Here is a 22,333-nt window from a genome sequence, read left to right on the forward strand (position 1 = left end):
ACCCCACCTGGGCTTCCATTCAGCTGACAAGATACTAATCAGCGCATATTATGAATACAGCTACACAAGAGCCTGGGAAGATTCACTACTGTAGGGCAACAAATAGCTTTGTTCAGTCAAGATGCACATAGTGCATTTCTAACTGGTTCTCCTCAACCCCACTCCACCGTATCTTACCTTACAATGTTGAAAATGATGAAGCAGGCAAAAACTTCTCCACAAACAAAACTCACACTCCTATTTTTAGTGGTTTCCACCCTCTGGGTCTTGGAATTCTTTAGGGTTTCTATATTCTTGAAAGTCATTTGTGAATCCATATGTATCCAGACATCAGCCACACACTTGCACATATATTTATGACTCTCCAAGCACAATGTGCCAGAGACCAGTTTGTGTGACCTCCTAAGCTCACAGCTATCCTCCCAGCCTCCCTTGCTGGGAGGTATGACCATGAAACTGATTTCTTGTGGAGGGACAAGAGGGAATGGAACCCTACCAGATTTGAGCCTAGTTACGAATACAAAAAGTAGACGTGGGCAAAAGTGATGCATTCCACTTCCAGGACTACCCCCAAGAAAACTTACCCATGCAATTCTCAACATTCCCTTCCCCCATATGTCATCCAGATACAGGCACCAGGGTGACCTTGGAAGCTACGTGTTAAAGACGGCAGAGACTCCATCAAACCAGTCAAACCAGGTGGATGACTCCATCAAACCAGGTGCTTGTACCCCCACTTCAGCCCTGCCAATTGGACTTTATGTGACCGAGAAATTTTGTTAAAACTCTGAGATTTCAGGATTTTTCTACTATAGTAGCTAATATTTCTTTAAATAATATACGAACATAGGTGCTGATGTAATTAATAATGTATACATTCATTGTAAAACCAATGCCAAGTTCAAGACAGTTTTATTCACTGCATATTTTCTCAAAAATATTTCATTAATCCTTTTTTCAGCAATGCCAGGCACTGAACTAGATGTGACATATATAGAGTGTAGAGTGAGTCCATCCCTGGCCTCATGTGTACAATGTACTGGGGATGGCAGACGTATAACAAAAATGCAAAGAAGTGTATGAAAGAAAATGCAAACAAGTGCTAGAAAGAAAATGGGCATTGTGAGAAATAATGACAGAAGCCATCTAACACAGAAGGAAGTCCAGGGTCAGGACTTTCTGGGGAAGTGATACTTAAGCTGCAGGCCAGACAGATGAACATAAAGTAATTAATTCAAAATAAAGGAAAGAGACCTCCAGGCAAAGAAAACAAATTGCGCAAAGTCCCTTAAGTAAGAACGCTTGGTGCCCTTGGGGAACTGAAAGAAAAGAAGGGCAGGACACCTGGGTAGAAGGGAGCTGAGTGAGGGGAAGAGGAGGATAGAAGGGAGGAAGAGGAGTGAGGGAACCTGGAGAGCTAGGCAGGGGCTGGATCAGGCAAGGCCTTGATATTCATAATAAGGGTTTTCCAGCTTATTCGGAAGCATGCATTCTCAGTGGGGGCAATAATGCCCCCAAAGGGGTGAAAAATTGGTTCTTAGGGATACGAAAGAAGAGGTCTTACAGTACATTTATTGTGTTAAGATTTCATGGGGGTGGGGGAGTGGATTAGGATAAAATGTCTAAAAAAGCTTTTTTGGGAGGTGATAACAAAAAGGCTGAGAAATACTGATGTAAAGGCGGCAGGAAATCACTGAAGCCTTTAAGCAGGGAAGTGCCATGGTCCAATTTCTGTTTCTCAAAAATCTGAAGAGGAGCTATTAATATGTTTGTGTTTTAAAAGTTTTTATATTTAAAAAGGTTAGAAACCCCTATTCTTCATCGTTTTAAAAGTATGGTTAATTGGCATTAACCCACTAGATCATGTAATCCAAGCCTTTCATTCTACCAACTCAAACACACCATACACACACACACACACACACACACACACACACACACGCACGCACTGGGAAAGGCTACATAACTGTTTTGTCCATAGTCGTGTAATTAGCAGGCAGTGGTAAGCAGAGTTTCCTGGTCTATTGCCTTTTCTTTCAGCACCCTTTCTAAAATTCTACCTTGTCTGTTGCTCCACACACCATGCCATGTGTGCAATTAGTTTGCATTTTAAATACTGATTCCCATTTGACCTCCTTTCACATAGTACGGGTCAGATGCACAAAAAATATATAATTTATTTGCTTGTTCTTGTTAGAGATAGGATCTTGCTCTGTCACCCAGGCTCGTCTTGAACTCCTGGCCTCAAGCAATCCTCCCTCCTCAGCCTCCCAAAGTACTGGGATTACAGGTGTGAGCCACCATGCCTGACAGAACACATAATTTATTTTTGTCATGCTCCTGGATTGTTAGAGGAAAAATAATGTCCTAGCAACATATTGTCCCCTATCTTGAAAAATGTCAATATTTGCAGGTTACATACAAGACTAAACACAAGAATCCTCCTTGGCTCTGTTGATTTGGCTAAAGGTGGAAGAAGTCAGAGGAGTATTGCTCAGGTTTTGTTTTAACCATTGGCTGATTTCCAATGTGAAACTATTAGCTCTACCTTGAGTTCAAAAAGAATTGTTTCCTGGATCTCCCAAAATAGTAAACTAGATGTCTCAAGAGGCAGGTGTTGCTTTTCTTGTATACAGAAAAAGAACTAGGTTCAGTGGCTAACACCTGTAATCCCAGCACTTTGGGAGGCTAAGGCAGGTAGATCGCTTGAGGCAGGGAGTTTGAGACCAGCCTGAGCAACATGGTGAAAACCCTGTCTCTACTAAAAACACAAAAACATTAGCTGGGCCTGGTTGGCGTATCCCTGTAGTCCCAGCTACTTGGGAGGCTAAGGTGGGAGAATCACCTGAGCCCAGGAAGTCAAGGCTGCAGTGAGTCCTGATAGTACCAATGCACTCCAGCCTGGGTGACAGAGCAAGACCCTGTCTCAAAAAAAAAGAAAAAAGAAAGAAAAAAAAGAAAAAGAAAAAAGAAAAGAAAAAGGACCACACATAAAGCAAAATGGAACATCAATTTCCTAGCAACATTATTCACAACAGCCAAAAAGTGAAAGCAACTCAAGTGTCCACTAATGAATGCATGAGTAAATAAAATGTAGTATATATACAGCTGTTCTTAGTATCCATGTGGGATTCACTCCAGGACACCCCAAGAACACAAAAATCCACAGATGCTCAAGTCCCTTATATTGTGTAATATTGGCATAATTTACACATATCCTCTGAAATACTTTAAGTCATCTCTAAATTACTTATAATACCTAATACAATGTAAAAGCTATATAAATATGTTGTTATACAGTATTGTTTAGGGAATAATGACAAGGAAAAAAGTCTGTACATATTCAGTACAGATGCAACCATCTGTTTTTTATTGTTTTTAGATATTTTGATCTGAAGTTGGTTGAATTCACAGATGCAGGTCGCATAGATACAGAGGCCATATATATATAATTTATATATCAATATACATTTATATAAAATATTCCACTGCATGCATGTATATATGTACATATATGTATACATGTATATACACATACATATGTATATATGTACATATATGCGTGCATGTATATGCACATATGTATATATGTACATGTACGTATATGTGTACATGTATGTGTGCATGTATGTATACATGTATTGTACATACACATATACATATACATTCATGCAGTGGAATATTATTTAGCCCCAAAAAGGAAGGAAATTCTGATATATGCTACAATATGGATAAGCCTTGTGGACATTATGTTTAAGTGAAATAAGCCAGTCACAAAATAAAACCAAATACTGTGTGATTCCAACTTATATAAGGTACCTAGAGCAGTCAAAATCATAAACAGAATGTAGTATGGTGGTTGCCAGGGGATAGGGGAAGAAAAGAATGAGGAGTTGTTCGTGGCTATAGACTTTCAGTTTTGCAAGTTGAAAAGAGCTCTGGAGATGGATGGTAATGATGGTTGTACAACAACATAAAGGTACTTCACACTACTGAAATGTAAACTTAAAAGTGGTCATGATGGTCAATTGTGTTATATATATTCTACCATAAGTTTTAAAATAATTTTAATGGGTAAGATAAAGATAATTATAAGTGGTTTCACTGTAATGTCAGAGAATCTCTGTACACATAGACACACACAGTCAGAAAACTTAAACATCTAGACCACACCTTGGAAATCTGAAAGCTTGGAAAAGCTAATTGGTGGAAACCAAAACAAGAAAGGGGATATTCTGGATTCATGATAACATTACACTTACAATCCTCTTGAATTTGATTGGCCAATAGTATGTGAGCAAAAGCACCTCTTGTTTTAACCATTGGCAAGAGATTGCCAAAGTGAATCTATTAGTTCTACATTGAAGTAAAAAATCATTGTGTCCTGTGTCACCTCTGAGTGGAAGTATTTATTTAGAGCAGCACTCTCCTCTTCCTTCCTGGGTGGCTATGGAAATGCGGGTTGAGATGGAGCTGCCGTCAGCAAGGATTCCTGAGTGCGCCCAGTGAGCCAAGCGTTCCTGACGATCCACACTGGTGATGTGGCCGAGTGGTGAAATAAACCTTGGTGGTGTTAAACCATCGTGATTTGGGGGTTGTTTGCTATTACGGCATGATCTAGTCCATCCTAAATAATACAGAGTTTTAAAAATAGCATTCGAAACTGAGAATTTGGATTTCATCTTATACCAATAAATAAGCACTCTTTAATAATAAACAACCTTTATTTCTCTGCAGGTGATGTCTGAAAGAAACATCACAATAGTCATTCTTCATAAAACGTACAAGCAGTATGACAATGATTATTAACAATAAAGAAAACTTCTTTCCTTTCCGTATGCAGTAAACATCACAGACTGCATGAGTCAGTGGAGCGTATCTGCACGTATTTTGTTTGGCTGGTTTGTGGTAGAAATGGGGAGAACATCCTAAATAATAGGCACATGAAACATTTCCTTCCTTTCCTCCAAGAATGTAGCAACAATTGCTACATTGCGCTTGGGGAGAGAAGGTATTGAGCAGCACGTATTCTCCATTTCGTCAAGTGTCAGGTTGCTGGATGCTTTGGATGGTTTTCTAAACAAGTATCTGTTAATCTTCCAGGGGCATGATGACTTGAAGAAAAAACACACAGAAGCTGTGTTCCAGCAGGTTACAAGAGGGGCGTAAGGGTTGGGGCTTTCCTTCCCCTATGTCTCTGATCATTCCTCTGCTGCAGAGTGACTGAGAGCTGAGGCTATTCCTAAACATCTGAAAACCATTTATAAACAACTGCAGTTACTACAAATAAAGACACTTTAAACTGGTGGTTCATATCTTTAGTTCATGATGTAACTAGACACTAAAATAATAGCGTATGCTCTGATGGGAAAACATCACTGAGCAGAGTTACGAGATGCGTGGTTCACTCCCACCTCTCCCTCTAACAAACTGCGACAAGTCAGCTCAACTTTCTAGGACCTTACCTCTCTCATCTGTAAATAAGACACATCATATCAGTGTTTCCTAAAATGTGGTTTTTGGTCAAAATGTGTCTGAATCCTCTGTGGGTATGTGGGCGAGGGGGAAGTGTGGGAATGGAGGGGGTACCGGTAACAAACGCATATCCCTAAACCCATCCTAGTCCTATTGAATCAGAATCTCTGAGATTGAGGCTCAGGAATCTGCAGTGAAAAACTTCTCAGCTTTTAGTTGCACAGATCCATTCTTCAGTGACCTCTGGAATTATGCAACATAGCACAACTGACTTAGGCACACTGAAGTTTGTGAAACACAAGACTAAAGAGTCCTTAAGACGCCTTCCAGCCGTATAATCCTATGGTCATGAGCAGAACTGAAAAGAAATATGTAGCACGTGCGCTACTCACCCCACTGCCCCCAAAATGCATAATTCTCCACTTAGAGATCATCCCAGTGCAAAATAAAACATTAAAACTGATATAGAATTAATAACTATTCAAAAATTATTTCCCATTCATTTCATCTCATCTCCATTCTCCACCACAAAAAAACAGCCTGAACTGCAATCACACCTTAAAGAATAAATTTTTAATACCACATATGATATTTCAAGGCCAGATCTTTACATCATGTTAACTCTATGTTCTCTCATAAAACTGTTTCCAAATATGAATGTCAAAATGTATAAAATAAAATATTTCTGTGCTGTATCTCTAAGCAAATAGGTTAGACTATGTTTACTCCAACAGAGAATGAAAAATGAGCAGTTACTGAAAAATTAAAAAACAAAAATAGGGATGGAGAGAGCCGTTATTATTGTGTTTGGCAACCAGAAGGCAGTCAGTGAGCACGGAATCTCTTCCCTAAAAGAAAATTCTGACATTTGTACTTGCAGAAAGGGTCACTAAATCCAGAACTAGACCCTGGGCCTCTAGAACACAAATCTAGTGTCTTTTTTATAATTCTGACCAGTGTCTTATTTACACTAGGAAATAAAAAGTATCAGTCTCTGAAAAGTGTGCCTCATAACCAGAATGAGTTATATCAAGATTGGGAACTGGATCAGGATAGAAAAATAGAAATTAAAGAGAATAAATAGTGCTAACTTCCAGTTAACATGGCAGGTTGAACACCATATTTTCTCTCCCAAATGTCTGCTAAAATAACAGTAAATAAATAAAGATGACAAAAGAATTGGAAAGGACACAACAACAGGCGAAAGATGAAAATAAATTTTTGGAATATGGAAAACTGGTGGAGGAATTATAACTGACTTCGCAGAATTGTGCCGGCAGAGAGATAAAACAAGGAGACACCAAACCATGTGGCCTGTAGGGCTTCAGACTTGGAGGCACCTGGTGCTGTTGAAAGAAGAGGGAGATGAGTGAAATTTGTCCCCAGCTAGGAATATTGGTTCAAAATCTACGTAAATTTAACTCTGTTGAAAATAAAATTGAGAAAATCCTTTAGAAAGTATAACAAACAATAAATAAATACAAAAGATTTTAAAAGATGATGAACAACCCAGGAGGCCCAATAACTAATAGGAGTTTTACAAAAAGCTAACACATAAAATGTTGGAAAGGAAATTATTGAGGATATATGAAAATAAATATTCCCTAAATTGAAAGAGACAGATCTACTGAAAGCCCACAAAGAACCTAGCATGGTGAATTTAAATAACCCACAGCAAGGCACAGCATCATGAAACTTTAGCACAGGGGTCCGCAAACAATGGCCCATGGGCCAAATCTGCCCTCTTGCCTGGTTTTGTAAATAGTTTATTGGAACACAGTCACAATCATTTGTTTACAACTGTCTAGGCTTCTTTCATGCTATAAAGGCAGAGTTGAGAAGTTAGGACAAAGACTGTATAGCCCACAAAGCCTAAAACATTTACTCTATTTCCCTTTACAGAAAAAGTTTGCCAACCTTTGCTTTAGAGTGCCAGATATAAAATGAACATTCTAGAAGTTTCCAGAGACCAAAAAATGCAAAAAATCTAGACACAGGATCTAGATTTAAAATGGAACTGGATTCCTCAATAGCAACATGAGATGTCAAAAGAGAATGCGGTGATGCCACCAAAATTTGAGGGAGGGGAGTAGAAGCAGGGAGAAAACTATTTTCAACCTAGGAGTCTATGTCATGCAAAATAAGCAACAAGTATGAGAGTAGAATAACTTTCTGGACACAAAAGTAGTTTTTAAAAATTTTGCTTTCATACACATTTTATTTTCTGGAGGTTGAGGAATCTATGAAATAGGCCAGTTCAACAGAATAAAAGAAGCGAAGTCTTAGTATGACAGCTATGAGGGTGGGTATGCAAAAAGCAATCAGACATAAAGACAACAGAGAAGGGTGAAAGGAGGAACGCTAGCAGGGCAAAGGAACTGACTCGGATTGGTATTATGCCTTTGCATTTGGAAAAATTATTCATAGGCATGTGACAGCTATTCAGTAGCACTGGAGGAAAAGAGTAACAGTTACATAAATTAAGAACTTTTCTTTCAATCAAGGCAGTTGTTAACTCTAATAAAACATAAGTAAAAATGAAAAGATGCTCGACATCATTAGTCATTAGAGAAATGCAAACAAAAATCACAATGAGGAATCACTTCACATCCACCAGGATGGCTATAATCAAAAGGTCAGATACTAATAAGTGATGGTGAGGATGTGGAAAAATTAGGACCTTCATACACTGCTGATGGGAATGTATAATGGTGTAGCAAGTTTGGAAAACACTCTGGCAGTTTCTCAAATGATTAAATATAGTGCACTGTTTAACCTAGCAATTACACTCCTAGGTATATACCCAAGAGAAATAAAAACATTTGTCCACCCAAAAACTTGTACATAAATGTTTATAGCAGCATTACTCATAATAGCTAAAAAGTGGGAAAAATCCAAATACCCATAAGTAGATGAACAAATAAACAAAATGTGTTATATTCATACAATAGAATAATACTCAGCCATAGAAAGGAATGAAGTACTGATATATGCTACAACTTGGATAAACCTTAAAAACATTACGTTAAGTGAAATCAGACAGTCACAAAAGTCCATATATTATATAATTCCATTGATACGAAAATCTAGAACATGGAAATGTATTAAGAAGGTAGATAAGTGGTTGTTTAGGCTAGGGTGGGAGGGAAGTAAGGGGGTGATATAAAGGGTACAAGATTTCTTTTTGAATTCACAAAAATGTTGCAAAAGTGACTGTGATGATGGTTTAATGTAACTGTGAATATAATAAAAACCAATGAACCAGAACCGTTTAAAATGGAGTCTGGATTCCTCAATAGCAACATGCACTTTAAATGCATCAATTGTATTGTTTGTGAATTATATCTCAATAAAGCTTTTTTTTTTTACACAAAAAGGAAGTGTACTAGAAAAAAATAATAATAATGTACTACTTGGCTCACTATTGCCACTACAACATATTAATACTGATCATTGATTTTTTTAATGTGATAAAAGATAACAAAAGGATGATGAAAGCAGGATTTGAAAGAGAATTAGGAAGTCATACTATAATGGGAATTTAATAAAATATGGTAAGTCAGGAGATCACATTAAAGGTACAGTGTGAGAACGATGGAGGTAACTATTATATTAAAAAAATCTCAAATCAGAAATGATTATCTAATATTAATGTAGCCAAAGGCAAAGTAGATTTTAGAGAACAGACCATTACTAGGGATAGAGAAGGTCATTTATTCATAATAAAGGGTCAACTCACCAAGGTAACATAACAATCCTAAACATTTATGTACCCAATAACAGAGCTTTAAAATAAAGCAAAAACAATTAGAACTGCAAGAGAAATAGACAAGTCTACAGTGGTAATATAGAGATGTCAATATCCCTTTCTCAATAATTGATACAATAAGTATACAGAAAAATCAGTAAGTGTATGGAAGACTTGAACAATGGTATCAACCAATTTGACCTAAATGACATTTAAAGAACATTCTACCAAACAATAGCAAAACTGATTGGGAAAAAAAAATTGAGGCACAAATTTGTAGAAAGTTTAATTCTTTTCAAGTGTACACAGAAGAGTTAATAAGAAAGACCATCATTCTGGTCCATTAAACAAGTGTCAATAAATTAAAAAGGATTCAAGTGACATGAAGTGTGTCATCTAATCACACTGCAATTAAACTGGAAATCAATAACACAAAGATACCCAGATAATCCCCAAATATTTAGAAACCAAACAACCATTTCTAAATAGCCATGAGTCAAAGAAGAAAAGGTTATAAGAAAGTACTATGAACTGAAAAAAAATACATATAGAAATTTATGATATGCCTCTAAAGCACAACTTAGGGAATATTTATATCATTAAACATCTGTGTTTGAGAATCCAAAATACCTTATATCAATGACTTCAGCATACACCTTACAAAACTAGAAAAATAAGAACAAATGAAACACAGACTAGTAGAAAAAATAATAAAGAGAGGAAATGAGTGAAATAGAAAACAAAAACAACAAAGAAAAATTCATTAAACCAAAAGCTGCTTCTTTGAGGAGATTAATAAAATTGATAAGCTATGAAGCAGATTGATCAGGGAAAAAGAAAGAATAACCAATATCATGAATGATACAGGTAATATAACTACATAGCCTAATAATATTAAATAACATAATAAAGGAGCACTATGAACTACTTTACACCAATGAATTCAACAAGTTAGATGAAACTGACGAACTTGTGAAAGACAATCAAAGCTAACTCAAGATGAAATTGATAACCCGAATAGCCCCGTATTTATTCAAGAAATTAAGTTTGTAATTAAACAGTTCTCACACCAAGTAAACTTTAGGTCCAGGTGGCTTCACTGGTGAATTCTTAAACATTTAAGGAAGAAATCATATACAGATTCCAGAAAGTTGAAAATAAGGGAATATTTTCTGACTTATTCTATGAAGCCGGCATTGCTCTAATACCAAAACCAAAGATATTTCAAGAAAAGGAAACTACAGAACCTTATTCCTCATGGACATAGATGTAAAAATTCTAAACAAAATTTATTAAATTGAATCCAACAATATATAAAAATAATATTATGATCAATTTGGGCTTATTCCAAGAATGCAAGGTAGGTTGAACATTCAAATATCAGTGAAGGTAACTCACTATATTAAACTAAAAAGGAAAAATCTTGTGATAATTAGCTGCAGAAACAAAATCCATTTCTGATAAAAACACTCAGCAAATGAAGAATAAAAGCAATTTCCTCAGGCATAAAGAGCATCTACAAAAAAGCCCACACCTAACATCATACTTAATGATAAACAAGACAAGGATATCTGTTCATACCACTTCTATCCAACCTTGTACTGGAGGTTCGAAGGTAGTGTCATCATACAAGAAAAAATTTCATAAAAGACATAAAGACTTTAAAGAACTCTCTTTATTTGCACAAGTCAATCACTTATGTGGAAAATCTGATGGAATATACTACATATTGCTGCACACAACAACTACAGCTAATGAGTTTAATAAAGTTGCGGAAAACAAGAATATATAAAATCAATTATATTTTTGTATACTAACAAAAAAAGAATTGGAAACTAAAATTTTTTAAAATGTCATTTAAAAAAGCATAACATATGAAATATTAATAAATCTGATGAAAATATATAAGACTTGTACACTAAAATATTGTACCAAATACTGTTTAGAAGACCTAACTAGAGAGGTTTTCATGTTCATGAGTCACGAAACTCAGTATTAGTAAAACGACAATTCTCTCAAAATATATCTTTAGATTAAAACACTCCTAATCAAATCCCTGCATGCATCTTTTAATTGGCAATCTGATTCTAAAATTCATACAGGATAGACAAGTCAATGTCCTTGAAATATGAAGAACAAAGTTATTTTTATTTATCAGGACTTTTTATAAGGCTATACCACTCAAAGTGTGCTACTAGCATAGCAATAAACATGTACTTCAGTGGATTAGAGCACAGAATCCAAAAATAGACCTACGCATGTGTGGACAACTGATTTTTGAAGTACAAAGACAATTCAGTGGAGAAAGGATGGTCTTTGCAAAAAGTCATGTAAAAACAATTTAATATCCATAGGCCAAAAAACGAACTTTGATCCCTACCCTGTACCATATGCAAAAATTAACTCAAGAATGAAAGAGACTAAATGTAAAAACCTAAAACTATAAAACTTTTAGAAGACAACCTCTGTAATTTTGGGTTAGGCAAATATTTATTAGAAACAAGAACAAAATCACAATTGTCCAGGAAACAATTTGATAAATTCAACTTCATCAAAATTAAAAGCTTCTGCCAAACAAAGGACACTGTTAAGAAAATGAAAAGACAGGCCACAGACTGGAAGAAAATATTTGCAAATCACACATCTGAGAAGACATTCATAGTGGCTGGGTGGTGGCTCACACCTGTAATCCCAGTACTTTGGGAGGCTGAGATGAGCAGACCACTTGAGGCCTGGGGTTCAAGACCAGTCTGGCCAGCATGGCAAAACCTGTCTCCACTAAAAATACAAAAAAATTAGCTGTGCATGGTGGCATGCACCTGTCATCCATGCTACTTGGAAGGCAGAAGCATGAGAATTGTTTGAACACAGAAGGTGGAGGTTTCAGTGAGCCAAGATCATGCCACTGCGCTCCAGCCTAGGCAACAGAGCAAGACTGTCAAAAAAATAAAAAAAAAATTCACAGCCGGAATGTAGAATTCTCCAAGCCCAATAAGAAAACTAACAATCCTATAACGGGCTAAATATTTTAATAGAAATTTTACCAAAGAAGATGTGTGGATTCTAAAGGTATGAAAACATGCTCAATATCATTAATCATTAGAGAATTACAAATTAAAACCCAGAACAAGCTATGACTATACCTGTTTGAATGACTAAAAGAAAAGACCACACCAGGTATTGGCAAGGATGCAGAGGAAATGGAACTCTCACTCTGCTACTGAGAAAAGGGTACAACCTTTTGAAAAACTGAGTTTCTTAAAAAGTTAAATGTACACCTACTATATTATGCAGCCATTCCACTCCTAGGTATTTACCTAACACAAATTAAACCACGTGTTCATACAAAGACTTGTACATAAATGTTTGCAGCAGCTTTATTTGTAATAGCAAAAGTGGAAACAGACACACTGTCCATCAATAGGTGAATGCTGATGGACAACAAACTGTTGTCTATCTATACAATGCAATACTACTCAGGAATAAAAGCAGCGACATATTGATACATACTATAACAGGAATAATCTCAAAATAATTATGCTGAGGGAAAAAAGCCAAAAGCCTCCTTTCGGTTAAAGGAGGAGGGATTGTTCCATTTACAAAAAATTCTAGAAAATGCAAACTAATTCATAGTAACAAAGTATTTGCTTGGTAATGTTTGTCTGGTGATCATTATTTGCCTGATGATGCTGGACTCAAGGACAGGAGGGAGGAAGACATTACAAAGGGTAATGAGGAAACCTTAGGGTGATGGTGTCATGAATACATGCATATGTCAAAACTCATCAAATTGTATACTTTAAACATGTGCAGTATACCTTATGCCATTTATACCTCAATATAATGCAAAACAAACAAAAATCCTTAGTAGCATTTTTAACAATGCAAAATTATTATGGTAAAAAAAGAAAATAAATAAAAACAACAGCAAGAACATACAGGAGGATAACAAAAAAACAAGCAAGTCATCTTCAAGAATTTTAGTTGGTTTGGCACTCTGTTTGTCTGTTATTGGTGTATAAGAATGCTTGTGATTTTTGTACATTGATTTTGTATCCTGAGACTTTGCTGAAGTTGCTTATCAGCTTAAGGAGATTTTGGGCTGAGACAATGCGGTTTTCTAGATATACAATCGTGTCATCTGCAAACAGGGACAATTTGACTTCCTCTTTTCCTAATTGAATACCGTTTATTTCCTTCTCCTGCCTAATTGCCCTGGCCAGAACTTCCAACACTAGGTTGAATAGGAGTGGTGAGAGAGGGCAACCCTGTCTTGTGCCAGTTTTCAAAGGGAATGCCTCCAATTTTTGCCCATTCAGTATGATATTGGCTGTGGGTTTGTCATAGATAGCTCTTATTATTTTGAGATACATCCCATCAACACCTAATCTATTGAGAGTTTTTAGCATGAAGCGTTGTTGAATTTTGTCAAAGGCCTTTTCTGTATCTATTGAGATAATCATGTGGTTTTTGTCTTTGGTTCTGTTTATATGCTGGATCACATTTATTGATTTGTGTATATTGAACCAGCCTTGCATCCCAGGGATGAAGCCCACTTGATCATGGTGGATAAGCTTTTTGATGTGTTGCTGGATTCGGTTTGCCAGTATTTTACTGAGGATTTTTGCATCAATGTTCATCAAGGATATTGGTCTAAAATTCTCTTTTTTGGTTGTGTCTCCGCCAGGCTTTGGTATCAGGATGATGCTGCCTCATAAAATGAATTAGGGAGGATTCCCTCTTTTTCTATTGATTGGAATAGTTTCAGAAGGAATGGTACCAGTTCCTCCTTGTACCTCTGATAGAATTTGGCTGTGAATCCATCTGGTCCTGGACTCTTTTTGGTTGGTAAGCTATTGATTATTGCCACAATTTCAGAGCCTGTTATTCGTCTATTCAGAGATTCAACTTCGTCCTGGTTTAGTCATGGGAGGGTGTATGTGTCGAGGAATTTATCCATTTCTTCTAGATTTTCTAGTTTATTTGCGTAGAGGTGTTTGTAGTATTCTCTGATGGTAGTTTGTATTTCTGTGGGATCGGTGGTGATATCCCCATTATCATTTTTATTGCATCTGTTTGATTCTTCTCTCTTTTCTTCTTTATTAGTCTTGCTAGCGGTCTATCAATTTTGTTGATACGTTCAAAAAACCAGCTCCTGGATTCATCAGTTTTTTGAAGGGTTTTTTGTGTCTCTATTTCCTTCAGTTCTTCTCTGATTTTAATTATTTCTTGCCTTCTGCTAGCTTTTGAATATGTTTCCTCTTGCTTTTCTAGTTCTTTTAATTGTGATGTTAGGGTGTCAATTTTGGATCTTTCCTGCTTTCTCTTGTGGGCATTTAGTGCTATAAATTTCCCTCTACACACTGCTTTGAATGTGTCCCAGAGATTCTGGTATGTTGTGTCTCATGAGTGAACTCCTATTCACAATTGCTTCAAGGAGAATAAAACACCTAGGAATCCAACTTACAAGGTATGTGAAGGACCTCTTCAAGGAGAACTACAAACCACTGTTCAATGAAATAAAAGAGGATACAAACAAATGGAAGAACATTCCATGCTCATGGGTAGGAAGAATCAATAACATGAAAATGGCCATATTGCCCAAGGTAATTTATAGATTCAATGCCATCCCCATCAAGCTACCAATGACTTTCTTCACAGAATTGGAAAAAACTACTTTAAAGTTCATATGGAACCAAAAAAGAGCCCACATCGCCAAGTCAATCCTAAGCCAAAAGAACAAAGCTGGAGGTATCACGCTACCTGACTTCAAACTATACTACATGGCTACAGTAACCAAAACAGCATGGTACTGGTACCAAAACAGAGATATAGATCAATGAAACAGAACAGAACAGAACAGAACAGAGCCCTCAGAAATAACACCACATATCTACAACTATCTGAACTTTGACAAACCTGAGAAAAACAAGCAATGGGGAAAGGATTCCCTATTTAATAAATGGTGTTGGGAAAACTGGCTAGCCGTATGTAGAAAGCTGAAACTGGATCCGTCCTTACACCTTATACGAAAATCAATTCAAGATGATTAAAGACTTAAATGTTAGACCTAAAACCATAAAAACCCTAGAAGAAAACCTAGGCTTTACCATTCAGGACATAGGCATGGGCAAGGACTTCATGTCTAAAACACCAAAAGCAACGGCAACAAAAGCCAAAATTGACAAATGGGATCTCATTAAACTAAAGAGCTTCTGCACAGCAAAAAAAACTACCATTAGAGTGAACAGGCAAACTACAGAATGGGAGAAAATTTTCGCAACCTACTCATCTGACAAAGGGCTAATATCCAGAATCTACAATGAACTCAAACAAATTTACAAGAAAAAAACAAACAACCCCATCAAAAAGTGGGTGAAGGACATGAACAGACACTTCTCAAAAGAAGACATTTATGCAGCCAAAAAACACAGGAAAAAATGCTCACCATCACTGGCCATCAGAGAAATGCAAATCAAAACCACAATGAGATACCATCTCACACCAGTTAGAATGGCAATCATTAAAAAGTCAGGAAACAACAGGTGCTGGAGAGGATGTGGAGAAATAGGAACACTTTTACACTGTTGGTGGGACTGTAAACTAGTTCAACCCTTGTGGAAGTCAGTGTGGCAATTCCTCAGGGATCTAGAACTAGAAATACCATTTGACCCAGCCATCCCATTACTGGGTATATACCCAAAGGACTATAAATCATGCTGCTATAAAGACACATGCACACATATGTTTATTGTGGCACTATTCACAACAGCAAAGACTTGGAACCAACCCAAATGTCCAACAATGATAGACTGGATTAAGAAAATGTGGCACATATACACCATGGAATACTATGCAGCCATAAAAAATGATGAGTTCATGTCCTTTGTAGGGACATGGATGAGATTGGAAATCATCATTCTCAGTAAACTATCACAAGAACAAAAAACCAAACACCACATATTCTCACTCATAGGTGGGAATTGGACAGTGAGAACACATGGACACAGGAAGGGGAACATCACACTCTGGGGACTGTTGTGGGGTCAGGGGAGGGGGAAGGGATAGCTTTAGGAGATATACCTAATGCTAAATAACAAGTTAATGGGTGCAGCACACCAGCATGACACATGTATACATATGTAAGTAACCTGCACATTGTGCACATGTACCCTAAAACTTAAATTATAATAGTAAGAAAATAAAATTAAAAAAAAGAATTTTAGTTGGAAATCAGGTGCCCATAAAGGCGCAATTCTTTCCAGCCAACCAGGAAGTATTTATTTTATTACTGAATTCCTAACAAGGATATCATTTAGAATAACATTGTAAATGGAAATATTAAATCTTTCTGTCTGAATGAGCTACCACATACATATCACCAAAAGGACATGAACCGCCAGCAAGTGACATTTTTAAGCAACAGTAATGGATTTGCGCTGATCTAGTAACACATCCTCTTGACCAGCCTTGTTCGTTTTACAGTGGATTGCTACAGTCAGGTGGTAGAAATTGTTAAGTAATTGATGATATCTACTGGTTACCATGAGTTGATTAAGCATTTCCTTATCTAGGAGCAATTAAGGTAATAGGATCATGCTGGGTTCAGCTTATGAAATGAAATTAATGCAGAAAATAATCAGTTTCATAAGAACCTAAGGAATGAGTTGCCTTTAAGTTGCAAGGAAAGAAAAGAATCCTGTAAGAAGGGTAATTCAGTCAGAACAGAAAGGGAAATAACCCCTGAAAGCAGAAATTCAGTGAGAAGAAAGAAATCTTTGGATTTCCAAATAATTGTATTGGCATTAAAATTGTTCTTTGGACTATTTGGAGAATATAGCTCAAACATCATTCCATTTGGGTAGCAAAAGCTCTTGACTGCACAGTCTCCTTTCACTATAGCTACAATATCTACACGGGAGGTCTGTTTGTTATGCCTTCATGTATTGAGTGTTTTGATTCAAAAACAGCTTGAAGAATATATAAATTCCAAATAATGTTCAAATCATCTGGCACTGGCTATCGATCATAGAATGATTTCTTCTTGATTTGATATTAAGTAGCCTCAAATTTCTGATCTGTTTAATTTGATGGTTAAATATAATGCCCATATGATTAAAACCAAGTGAAGACTTTAAACAGCTGCTCTGACAAACACCTGACCAAGTTAACTCTCAAAGGCATTTTGCATTTACCGGGATACTGAACCAATCTACCACTTTAAACTCTTTTCTGTTCTTTCTCAGACAAGTTTCATCAGGCTCCTCACATGTGGACAGCAGCTCTGAATGGTGGTAAGAGAAAGACCCATTTGGAATTAAACAATAAGCCACTTTGCAACACACACACAAGACCCAAATCTGCTGTCATCATCCTTATCCAGAAGAAACGGTTGAGAAGTGGCACAGGAAAGAACATGTGTGTAATGTTAGGAAAAATCAGCTTGTCATGAATGCCAAGAAAGCACCTAATGACTTGAAGTGAGTTTGAACAGGCAGTGGGAGAGCATAAAAAAAAAAAATACTGCAAGTCTAAGAAACTACAAGCTCCTTTTTAGCATCTTTGTTGGATCCAAATATGAGCAGGTATTGTAGCAAATTATCAATGATAAGGTAGAATTTCTACCTTGTGGGTATTTAAAAATAAGACGAAAGATCTCTTAATTTGGTTCAGATGTCAACCTGCCTGGTGTTGTTAAAGCTGGCAGTACCTGTGAAAAAAGGGGCCAACACCCTCACTTAACAGATGAAGAAGTGGAAGGTAAGGGCCTCGACCAAAATGATACCGCGCTTAGGGACAGCGCCGGGACTGGAAGCTACATGTCAAGACCCCCAAGTCTCTGTCTCAGGCCTTCTTTACTGTTCTTCGAGTTTACTTCTGGGGCCATGATTCTTTTTTTTTTTTTCTTTTAATTATACTTTAAGTTTTAGGGTAAATGTGCACAATGTGCAGGTTAGTTACATATGTATACATGTGCCATGCTGGTGCACTGCACCCACTAACTCCTCATCTAGCATTAGGTATATCTCCCAGTGATATCCCTCCCCCCTCCCCCCACCCCACAACAGGCCCCAGAGTGTGATGTTCCCCTTCCTGTGTCCATGTGTTCTCATTGTTCAGTTCCCACCTATGAGTGAGAATATGCGGTGTTTGGTTTTTTGTTCTTGCGATAGTTTACTGAGAATGATGGTTTCCAATTTCATCCATGTCCCTACAAAGGACATGAACTCATCATTTTTATGGCTGCATAGTATTCCATGCTGTATATGTGCCACATTTTCTTAATCCAGTCTATCATTGTTGGACATTTGGGTTGGTTCCAAGTCTTTGCTATTGTGAATAATGCCACAATAAACATACGTGTGCATGTGTCTGGATCCCTTCATAACACCTTATATGAAAATCAATTCAAGGTGATTAAAGACTTAAATGTTAGACCTAAAACCATAAAAACCCTAGAAGAAAACCTAGGCATTACCATTCAGGACATAGGCATGGGCAAGGACTTTACGTCTAAAACACCAAAAGCAATGGCAACAAAAGACAAAATTGACAAATGGGATCTCATTAAACTAAAGGGCTTCTGCACAGCAAAAGAAACTACCATCGGAGTGAACAGGCAACCTACAGAATGGGAGAAAATTTTTGCAACCTACTCATCTGACAAAGGGCTAATATCCAGAATCTACAATGAACTCAAACAAATTTACAAGAAAAAAACAAACAACCCCATCAAAAAGTGGGCAAAGGACATGAACAGACACTTCTCAAAAGAGGACATTTATGCAGCCAAAAAACACAGGAAAAAATGCTCACCATCACTGGCCATCAGAGAAATGCAAATCAAAACCACAATGAGATACCATCTCACACCAGTTAGAATGGCAATCATTAAAAAGTCAGGAAACAACAGGTGCTGGAGAGGATGTGGAGAAATAGGAACACTTTTACACTGTTGGTGGGACTGTAAACTAGTTCAACCATTGTGGAAGTCAGTGTGGCGATTCCTCAGGGATCTAGAACTAGAAATACCATCTGGCCCAGCCATCCCATTACTGGGTATATACCCAAAGGACTATAAATCATGCTGCTATAAAGACACATGGGGCCATGATTCTATAAAACAAGTCACATTGGCCGGGAGCAGTGGCTCATGCCTGTAATCCCAGAACTTTGGAAGGCCGAGGCGAGTGGATCACCTGAGACCAGGAGTTTGAGACTAGCCTGGCCAGCGTGGTGAAAACCCGTCTCTACTAAAAAGACAAAAAATTAGCCGGGCGTCGTGGCAGATGCCTGTAATCCCAGCTACTTAGGAGGCTGAGGCAGGAGAATCGCTTGAACCCAGGAGGCAGAGGTTGCAGTGAACCGATGTCGCACCACTGCACTCCAGCCTGGGCAACGAGAGTAAAACTCCGTTTCAAAAAAAAAGTCACATTAAGGCAGGTCATTTTTGCACATTGGGTTTTAACCCAGCTGCAGAACAGAATTACCCGAGAGCTTTAGAATTTCTGATGTCCCAGCCTCCCCTCTCCCTCCAGGATTCTGATGTAATCCAGCTGGGGTGTGGCCCTAATGCAGGAAATTTCTAGAGCTCCCCTAGGTAATTCTACTGTGCAGCCATGGCTGGGAAGCCCTGAGAAGGAACGAAGCATGGTGGGAATACAACTTGCTGATAATTAATACAAGCTTTTCCAACTGTTTGTCATATTCCAATCTAAGCAGGTGTTCCCTGCTGAAAATTTCTACTACTGATGAGAGTAATCCCTGCTGCTCCGGGCCCTTCTGAGACAACATTCTCGGTCCTCTCTCAGCCTCTAGAAATGCACCACTGCAATCAAAATTTTAAAATAGAGATCGGAAAACAAGTTGCAAAACGTTAAGAAAAAGCGAGGGAAGGAAATCCCCCTATTTGGACAAGTCTCCATAAGCAAAACAGAGGAAAGGGAGGCTATCTGGCGGTAATTCCGGCCAAGAGTATTTGGGTATTTTCCCAGAATTACCCAAGTAATCCTGTGAAAGGCAAATCTATGGAGGCTAAATTATGTACAAACTGCCCAAATCGTGGGTTTTAATCGAAAGTTACCTGACTCTGGAAAGTGTGAAAACCAAGGAACCGCAGGCATTCTGAGTTTGACTCGACCCTGGACCCCTGCCCTCTTCCCTAAGCAGCTTTCTCCAAGTCTTGTGATAATAAACCACTACCAGGCAAACTGAATTAATCAGACACCCTCTCCCAGGGCCCTTCCGCGCCGCCTCAGGGCCTGAATTTCCCACCGTGGAGAACTCCCCAGTTCCTTATACACCCCGTGTGGCCCTGGAGAAGACCCTGGGAGGATTCGGAGGGGGTGTGGTCAGGGCCAATCCTCCGGCACCCACCCACCAGAGCCACCTCTAGACCGCGGAGGCACCAGGGAGCCCACCTGGTCCGGCGTCCGCACACTTTACAGCGCTGCGCCCCCGACACTCAGCTGCGGGCGGCCCTAGGGTGACAGTGTCAGAAGTTCACTAGGTCCGCAGAAGGGCGGAAGTGTGGAGGAGTGTCCCAGCACCCGAGTCTCCCCGGCGCCGCCCAAGCCTCAGCCTGGAACGAGAGAGGGGGCTCCGCGAAGGACTGTCGGAAAGGGTGGGGGGTAGAGGACTGTTGGGGATGACAGCTCCCCAGCTCAGGCGCCGCCTTCTCGCCCCGGCTCTGCCTGGCTGGAAGCAGGACCCAGGTAAGGGCGAAAAGCCAGGACAGGGTCCCAGGAGGCTGGGTCAAGCCTAAACGCAGAGATCGACCCGATCGACCCCAGGGTACGCCTTAGCCCCAACCCCGCGCTACTTGTCCCCAGCCTGGGCGGCAGCGCAGCCCCAGAATGGACCTTCGCGGAAGAGAGCACCTCCCACGCTGTAGCGCTTTTCGCTGTAGCACAGGCTTTAGAAGCAGAGTCCCCGGGAGGGACGCAAGACGCACAGGCTACCCTACCTCTCCGGCGATATAGAGCAGGCACCAGGTGCCACCGAGGAGGCGGGCCAGGAACCCGGGGCACTGGGGCGCCTCCAGTCGTGCCATGGTCCCCATGGCGGGGACCAAGGGGAGTCTCGGGCGAGACCCCTCCCTCGAAGAGGTGGCCGCCTCCTGCGCTGACTGCGGTGGCTCCGCGGCGGCGGCCGGCAGGCGGGCTCGGGCGTGCGCCCCACGAGACAGAGCTGCGCTGGGGCAGGCGGCGCGGCTTTGGAGCTTCAGTGCGGCCGCGGAGCGGGTCTGCTTTGAATGGGAGCGCGTGCGCTGGGGGTGGGGGCGTTATTTGTGAATGTGCTGCTTGTCTTGGCTCGAGATGGTTCGCGCTCCCCCCACCCCCAACACCCCTCCAGCTCCTGCTCCTCCCCTCCCGTGTCAGCCCAGCGGAGGCGGGGAGCGCAGACATACAGCCGCCCCGGCAGCGACAGCGGTGTGCGCTTCGGGAAACCCGAGCGGGGCTGCGCGCTGGCTTCTATTTATTTATTCTTTTTTAAAGGGAGGATCGCTCACTGACCACCTTGCTCGCGCTTGGAATGCCACCCTGCCGGCCCTTGGAGAAGGAAATCTCTCCCTGGACGCTGGCGCTTTCCCAGGAACCAGTCCTAGGAGCCATTCCCTGCGCGCTTTCCCTGGAGCTCGGAGCTCCGAGTGCTGTTGCTGACCTGGGAGCCCCGCAAGACGCTCCAGGGGCTGGGGACGATTTTGTGCTTGTTGGGAGGGGGTAATGATGAAGAAACTTACAACCTCACGTAATGGGACAAAACTGAAATCGTTATGACATGTTTGTCCGTGGGGACTTGTCCCCTGGGCGCTCATGGAGCTTTTCCCATGGAGTTGATTTGTTTTGCAACATGCGCTCGGGAGTGACGGGGACCCACGACAGCTGGGTAGGCACGCCGTGAACCAGAAGCCAGCGTCGGGCACAGGGAGCCCAAGAAGTGGGTTCAGTGAGGTTGACTTCGCTGATTGTCTTCCTGTACTAATGGGTTGCTGGGGGCAAGCTAGGGCGCCCCCTTCTCTGGTTTGGACCACGCTCTCAGTACACAGGAGGCTTTCAGGCTGTCTCTTTAGCAGAAGATACACACTGAGCTCAGTTGCAGGTTTTGTGG

General features: G+C 39.7%; 1 protein-coding gene across 1 annotated transcript in view; it reads right to left on the bottom strand.

Annotated features, from left to right (window-relative positions):
- The window catches only part of LOC134756847 (uncharacterized), a 283,312-nt gene extending 261,272 nt beyond the window's left edge, over positions 1 to 22,040 (bottom strand). The window contains exons 1-2 of the mRNA XM_063696217.1: positions 21,735 to 22,040; positions 21,189 to 21,491 (exon numbers count right to left, since the gene is read on the bottom strand). Of these exons, the coding sequence (XP_063552287.1) occupies positions 21,189 to 21,491; positions 21,735 to 22,040 (609 nt within the window). The remainder of the gene's footprint in view (positions 1 to 21,188; positions 21,492 to 21,734) is intronic.
- Between the last annotated feature and the right edge of the window lie 293 nt (positions 22,041 to 22,333).

Source organism: Gorilla gorilla, chromosome 13 (assembly GCF_029281585.2).
Source record: "Gorilla gorilla gorilla isolate KB3781 chromosome 13, NHGRI_mGorGor1-v2.1_pri, whole genome shotgun sequence".
Taxonomy (NCBI): Eukaryota; Metazoa; Chordata; class Mammalia; order Primates; family Hominidae; genus Gorilla; species Gorilla gorilla.